The following is a 7,615-nucleotide window of genomic DNA, read 5'->3' on the forward strand; positions in this document are numbered from 1 at the left end:
CAACCTCATAAGCCACTAGACCTATCTTTCTTAACATTTGATAAGGTCCAATGAATTTAGGAGAAATTTTCTTATATCAAATAGTCCTTCCATTACCAAGCGGTTGAGTTTTCCTTCAAGAAATTGTGATCCTCAATTTCAAACTCTAACGATCTCCTTCTTGGTCTTCGATTCGTGTAGTTATGTCACGGACGAAAGATAGGGTTGATGTGTCTTGACCTTTAGCTTAAATTAGCCTATCTCTACCGTTGGCCTGGACCATCCTATCATTAATGCCGGCTTGTCTCAACGACCATCCTGAACCGACTTGTCTCGACCTTTATCCAGTTTAACCTTGTTGTCCTTCAACCTAGGTTGGCCTGTCTTAGCCTTTGTGTCGACCTATCTCGTCTTTCGACTTGAGTCGGCTCATCTTTGACTTACACTTAAAGTATTACTTTTAAGAGTTAATAGTGAAAGTATTTTAGTGGAGTCAAATTCACATTAGTCTTAATCCTAACTCACTTAAGATAAGACTTTGAGGACTTAAGCTTGTTTTTTGACTTCCTCATTTGGAATCCCCTAAAAAGGACTTAATGAAAGATAAATTACAATTAGCCTTCCATCATTAAAAAAAAATGACACACTTAATAATATTGATAGAAATTGTAAGTAAAAGTGAAATTTATTAGATGATTTCCTTAAAGTTTTTTACATGTTGTAGAATAGCGAGATAAATAGATAATTTAATAGTAAAAAACAATTTATATTATGTTAGTTAATTTGGTTTCTATTTTAATTTTAATTAACTCTATTTTCTTTTATTTATTTTTCTTACACACCATAATATAAGTTATTTACTATGATGACTATGATAACATGACTATATTAGATGTGTTATGAGAAAAATATAACTTGTTCTGTTTCCATGTTGGATGTGAAATTTTGTGTTTGTTTATTTATTTATTTATTTATTGTATCTTGTTTATTTATTTTATTCTTTTACATAAAATTATATATATATATATATATATATATATATATTAATATACATATATAATAAATTACTCATAATATTATTAATATACTTTTAATAGTATATTTATAACTTTCTAGTTTTTGAAAATAAAAATTGGTCAAGAATATAAATAAATTTCCACGTATATGTTTAAAAGGTTTACAAATATATTTTAAATACATATGTATTTAAAATAAAAAAAATTAATTTATTTAATTAAAAATTATATTAAAAACTAATGGTTAAATATATGTTTTAGTCCTCATATTTGTTCTCCATTCTCAATTAGGTCCTCATGTTTTTTTTGTCCCAATTGCATGTAAATTTGAGACAATTAAGCCCTCTCCGTTAACTGGAACTAACGTCGTAGGCCAATTGAGAGGACTTAATTCTCTCAAATTTACAAATATTAGGATGCAATTAGGACAAAAAAAAAACAGAGAGGGCTTAATTGCCTCAAATTACAAATATTAGGATGCAATTGGGACAAAAATAACATGAGGACCTAATTGAGAATGAAAAACAAATATGAGGACTAAAACATATATTTAACCAAAACTAATTGATATTAACTCAAATTTAATTTTTATTATTAAGATCATCTTCTATATTACCAAAGAACCATAATATGAATAAAATGACTTCTTTTATTATCCACATAATGAAATTAAATAATATATGTTTTATATTTATTTTCTCTTAATTTGTGTAATAATTATTATTAATCTCCATCTTCTCAGCATTATATGCTTTTATTTTAATATTTGTATTAAATTTCAAGTATTTTTAATATTATTTTGCGTTGCATCTAATATTTTTTTTATTGAAAAAATAAATCTTATAATCGAGGTTTTAATTACTACTGAATATATAGAATAGAGGGAGAACAAGGTTACATAATCGCAGTAGCAGCTTTTGGTTTCCCTCCACCGCAGCCTCGTTTTCTCTCCCTCCGTTCAAACATGGTAGCGATTTCTTTCTTTTCTTTTCTCTTTTCTGTTTTCTTCATTCTGATTCTTTTAACAGTGATGAATTGGGTTGTGTTGTAGTTGTTCTTCTCGTACTTCAAGGATTTGGTGGGAAGAGAAGTAACTGTAGAGCTGAAGAACGATTTGGCCATCAGAGGGACATTGCATTCCGTTGATCAGTACCTCAACATCAAGCTCGAAAACACTCGCGTCGTTGATCAAGACAAGTACCCCCACATGGTATTCCATTTCTCTCTCTCGTTCTAGGGTTTAATTTAGTTTACTTGGATGTAGAGTTTACGATTAAATGAATTTTCTTGTTGTCGAGGAGCCACTGATAACCCTTGTTCGTAGGGTTTCTTTCTTTCCTTTGGAATAAAATCGGATTTTTGAGTCGGAACATTCTCTTAGGCTCTCTGTGTCTGATGTAGATATTGGATTTTTGAACTTTGAACTCACACCTGACCTTTCCCCCTTCCTCTTATCTAGATCATAACAACTCCAGTTTAACCACGTATTAAAAAAATAAATTAGATTTTTTAGTACTCTTTAATTTAAAGTTTGTTTCAATTAAGTATGTTTAATAAGCATTGGACCCATGTTAAATAATAGGATTTTCTGTATCTGGGATTTGAATTGAGTATTGATGTGCCTTTTTTATTGGTTAATTTTGAATCGTTGTTGATTATGATTTTGAATTGTACATCAGTATATGTGAATTGGTAGTTGTGGTAGAAAACTTCATTTGAAAGCATGTAAAAGGGAAGTTGTCTTTTATATTTAGCATTTAGCGTACGTTCTCCATTAGTTTTATGTTTATATGCGATTGAGAGTGGTTTCAAGTTTCTTCTTATATCAATAAGTGGTCTCCCTCCTCCAGTAGTTTCTTTTTCAGGAAAACTTCATCTGTTCTGCTGTGCAGGCCTATATTTCTTGGTTACGATAGGAATCCTTATAAGTGTTGTTTATATCTACTGTTATCTAAAATAATAAATTTATTGGTGACTGGAGTAGTGGTGCCTACACTCTGCAAGGATTTAAAATAAAAAGATAAAGAGAAAAAGTTATGCCCTTGATACTTTACACTCTTCTATATGCCTGTTCATGTGTTTCTACGAAATGGACTTTCATTGATACATCAAATCTAAATGTCAAGGCATAACGGATTTATTAGGTGACGTTTGACTTCACCTAGAATAAGTCCGACTGAGGCTGTTAATGGTCAGCTTTCCTGCTTCCAATTTTCTCTTATGTTTTATGAATATGGAGAAATTGAAGTTGTTATAAATTGTATCTCGTAGATTATTGGAAATTGGAAAGTATGTGAATTGAGATTTTGGAGCTTATATATGTTTGGTACTTGCTGTTTTAAAGTGGATGCTCGATTGAATTAAAGTTATGTTGGTGTGCCATTAAGAAAATGAGTATAGTGAATTTGATGGTAGAAGATATAATAAGAAAGTATGGTGCCAAAATAGAATAAGATACTCACTTTTAGGATATCATTGCTAAACAGAGTGCTGAATTCTGATGTGCATACGAGGAAACCTTAGAATCAAGGAAGATTTATACCAAGTGGTCAAAGCTCCTCTTGAATTAAGAAAGAAGAAAAAAGAAATATATGTCGCCAAGTTTTTTCTCCGGTTAATTATTTGATTTAGCTCCCTTAATTTGGTATATCTGACTTGAATACCTATAACGATGGTTATATTTTTTATTCTTTTGGTATTCTAGTTGGTAACGTGTGGGTGTTTGATGTCAGCTTTCAGTAAGAAACTGCTTCATCAGAGGTTCGGTAGTGAGATACGTGCAATTACCTCCAGAAGGGGTGGACATTGAATTGTTGCACGATGCCACTAGGAGAGAGGCTAGGAGCGGTTAGCGTCGTCACCTTGTGATGTATCTCTTGAATGAAAATGGTTAATCCTACCACAGAAGGAAACTCCTTTAAGATGTTAATGCTACGTAACTAACTGTATTGTCTTTTCCTTTTATTTCTTTTGGAAGCTTTGTCCAGTTTTAATGTGACAAAATGAAACTAGTGTAATTGCATTGCTTTTTTCCTTCCCCAAGGTGTTCTCAGTTCCGAGAAATCTCGCCATCTATAATCTACACACACACAGAGCTCACTGCTTCAGATATCTGAATTGGTGACTCAGACGATGGCTTTAAAAATTAGTTTAATGCTGTGTTTGCATCCTGAATTTTTGTTCGTGGTTATTCTCGTTAAAAATGTGTCTTAATAATGTGTATATATATTTTTAATTTTTTTTTCTGTTTATTTAATTTGTATGTTTCTAAAGAGAGTAGTTTGTTATTTTTCTTAATACTAAAAGTTTTATGTGCTTTTCGAGTAAATGGTTTTTGATATATTATTTGATAACATTTTGTGTCATATGTTAGGTGGACAAATTTATCTTTTAATAAAGTAAAAAATATTTTATTTATTTATTTGATAAGAGAAATAATTGAATACTTTCTTATTATTGTTTCAAAATAACTAAATAATCTTTTACCTTTTTAACATGATTTCTATAATATTATTTTTATAAAATCATTCATACACAAACACATAAAATTATTGAAATTGTACAAAATTTAAATATAAAATTGTATATGCTTTAATGTATTAAAAATGTTAATATATTTAGTTGTGTTTTTACTAGTATTGATCTCCAAAGTTGCAAGACTTTTTGTTTTCTAATTTTTTAAAAAAATATTTCAAATTTACTATATAGAGACTAAATGTAAACAATTATTTCAGTTTTCCAAATTTTGTGTTTTAACGAATTATTACACTTTTTTAAAAAAATTATGGGACAATTTTCTTACGAAAAATATAAAAACCAAAATTAGATCTACTTTGAATTTTTGGAAAAATAAAAAAAAAAGATTTTTTATTATTTACTATTTATAGATTTATTTTTTAATTGAGAAATAAATAAATGTGCTTTCAAAATTCTAATGCATATATTTTTATTTAACATTTTTATTATAAAATGTTTGTTGCGTTGTCAAGGTTATTCATGTAATTAGAGTGTCTTTGATCAAGCATGTTGGTTATGTGTTGTTTTTTTTTTGGGGATTTGGTCAATAATTTGTGAGCTAATAAAGGTCTTCCATTTATTATATAGTCAATATATTATTTAAACCAGTGTTTGGGCTACATCAACGTTACATAATGAATGTCATTTTGTTTACCCGTTTTAAGTTTTTTATTTTGTTTTTAATTATGTTTTAATATTTTAAACCTTGAATTTATTATCATGTTAAATATACAACAAGGAAAAATAAAAGAGACAAAAACTATTCATCCACTCGAAATAAGTGTATACATTATTAATTCACAATATAGTTAATTCTCTTACATTCTTTTCATTTAAATTATAGACATTAAATATATAAAAAACAATACATAATTTTTAAAATAAACATATAAAATTAAAAATTAATATAAATATTGAATTTTAAGTCATTAAAAAAATATGCTTATGACAAGAAGTTAAGTTACTTAAAGTCTAAAGTCGAATTGTGGAGATAAGATAAATATGTATAAGGTGTGAGATAAATTAAAGATGTAAAGACAAGTTTGATTTAAATTTCTCTATTGTTCTTCACCTTCAATTTCTTTCATTTTTATTTCGTTATATTGCATATTGTAATTGTTGCACTAATTTAAGGAGAACTTTTAGAATTCAGTTTGTGAAAATGGTAATCCGAATAAACTTGAGAAAATGTTGTTTAATTTGAGTAATTTACCAAAATCAATTTAGTAATAATAAAAGTAAAATTTATATTAATGAAATTGTATTGAAATAATAAGAACTTAAAAATTATGATTTAAAGTTTAAAAGGAAATTAGAATTGGGTTTCGGAATATTTTAAAGTATATTTTGGACAATATTTCATACATTCAAACATTCACATTATTTAATACTTTGTTAAATTTCTTAAATCAATTTCTAAATTTATATGTTAAATTATTAATTCTTTAATTAACTTAACATATAATTTGTATTAAAATCTTATGCTTAAGAATAATGAAAAAAAAAATACGTTATTACTAACATGTTTCTATTGGTTATTGTTTCTTATGTTCACATTAAACTCACTTTCCAGTAAACACAAATATTTAGAAATTCATTATACTTCAATATAATGACAACAAAATCAAGAAGAACATTTGAACACATGATATATTGAATAGGAAAATTACATAAAAGTGAGTTCAGGACATCCAATTCCAATGAAATAAAATTCTAGCTAATCCTATATTGTTTTTCGTGTTTTTCTCTCCCCATAAGTGATTATTTTTGTCTTTCTTGAACTAGGAACCAATTCATATTTAAATAATTCCCTCAGCGCACAGTTATACATGTGCTAAACGAAAACTCAATTGCTAATCCGTTAATTGACCCCATTTGCTCAATGAGTTGTGATGGTGCGCTGAGCGATTAATGTTCCTTGTAGTAAAGTCAAATATGACTAACTCAGCAAGAAATTGCAAACAACACTCCAATGATATAAAAAGTTCCTGTACAAAGAACTACACAATTTTTCTACTCACTATTACAACTTTTCTACGAGGAAAACACATCGTTTTATGAATAAACAAAACTCTGAATTAATTAATAAATATGAAATCAAGTATTTTTCACACTTATCATAAGTTATGTATACGCTGAACTTAACTGTTAATCTTTTAATTGACCCAATTCACTCAACAAGTTGTGATCGTAGATTAAGTGAATAATATTCCTTGTAACTAAGTGAATCATGACTGACTTAGCGAGAAACTGACACTTCAATGATGTAAAAAATTTCTTCTATAAAAAACTACAAAACTTTTCTATTTACTATTACAACGTTTTTATTTTTTTTACGAAGAAAACACATTATCTTATGAATAAACACATTGTTTTTCACATTTATCAACGTGTTATAAATAAATTAACGATAAATTAATGACAAAAGGTAAAATTTTTATAAATGATTCAGAATAAAATAATAATTGGTCTATGAAGGGATTCACGTCATTTTCCATTCAAAACATTCAAACAAAAGAGTAAATTATACTTCTACAATGAAATATTCAAACTAATTAATCGTAAATTTTAAATATAAGAAATCAAGATATCACTTTCATTCCAAAATATTAAAATATCACGAAAATAAATTTATGGGCTATTCTATTTATATTTGAATCATCTTATTATTTTTATCTAATCAAATCACTTTTAATTCCTAACAAATAAAAACTTATCAGTAGAATTGAGAAATTATATATATATATATATATATATATATATATATATTATCATTTTAAATATAATATTCTATTATTAAAAAATTGTGAACTGATTGTTAAAAAAAAAAAGATGATGTAAAATTTCCTAATTTTATCTCTTTTGTTTACTTCAATTAAATATTATGAATATGAATGTATTTTATTAATCAATAATGAATATAAAATTCGTTGGTAATAAACATAACATGATAATATATTTTAAAAAATAAAAAATAATGAATAATTATTTCTATTATGCGGAAGATTGTACTAGACTTATACTCAAAGGAATGAAGTTATGCAATTCTTTAGTACAGTGCATAATAAAATTTATTTCTTCGTATTTATGTTAAATTTAGGAAA

At 26.9% G+C, this 7,615-nt stretch overlaps 1 protein-coding gene across 1 annotated transcript; it reads left to right on the plus strand.

Moving 5' to 3' along the window:
• The first annotated feature begins 1,864 nt into the window (after window positions 1-1,864).
• LOC106757334 (sm-like protein LSM2) lies at window positions 1,865-4,037 on the plus strand. Its single transcript, XM_014639976.2, has 3 exons — window positions 1,865-1,962; window positions 2,047-2,205; window positions 3,728-4,037. Exons 1-3 carry the CDS (start codon window positions 1,960-1,962, stop codon window positions 3,845-3,847), a joined length of 282 nt encoding a protein of 93 aa, XP_014495462.1. The 5' UTR covers window positions 1,865-1,959; the 3' UTR covers window positions 3,848-4,037.
• The last annotated feature ends 3,578 nt before the right edge of the window (window positions 4,038-7,615 follow it).

Source organism: Vigna radiata, chromosome 3 (genome assembly GCF_000741045.1).
Source record: "Vigna radiata var. radiata cultivar VC1973A chromosome 3, Vradiata_ver6, whole genome shotgun sequence".
NCBI classification, from domain to species: domain Eukaryota; kingdom Viridiplantae; phylum Streptophyta; class Magnoliopsida; order Fabales; family Fabaceae; genus Vigna; species Vigna radiata.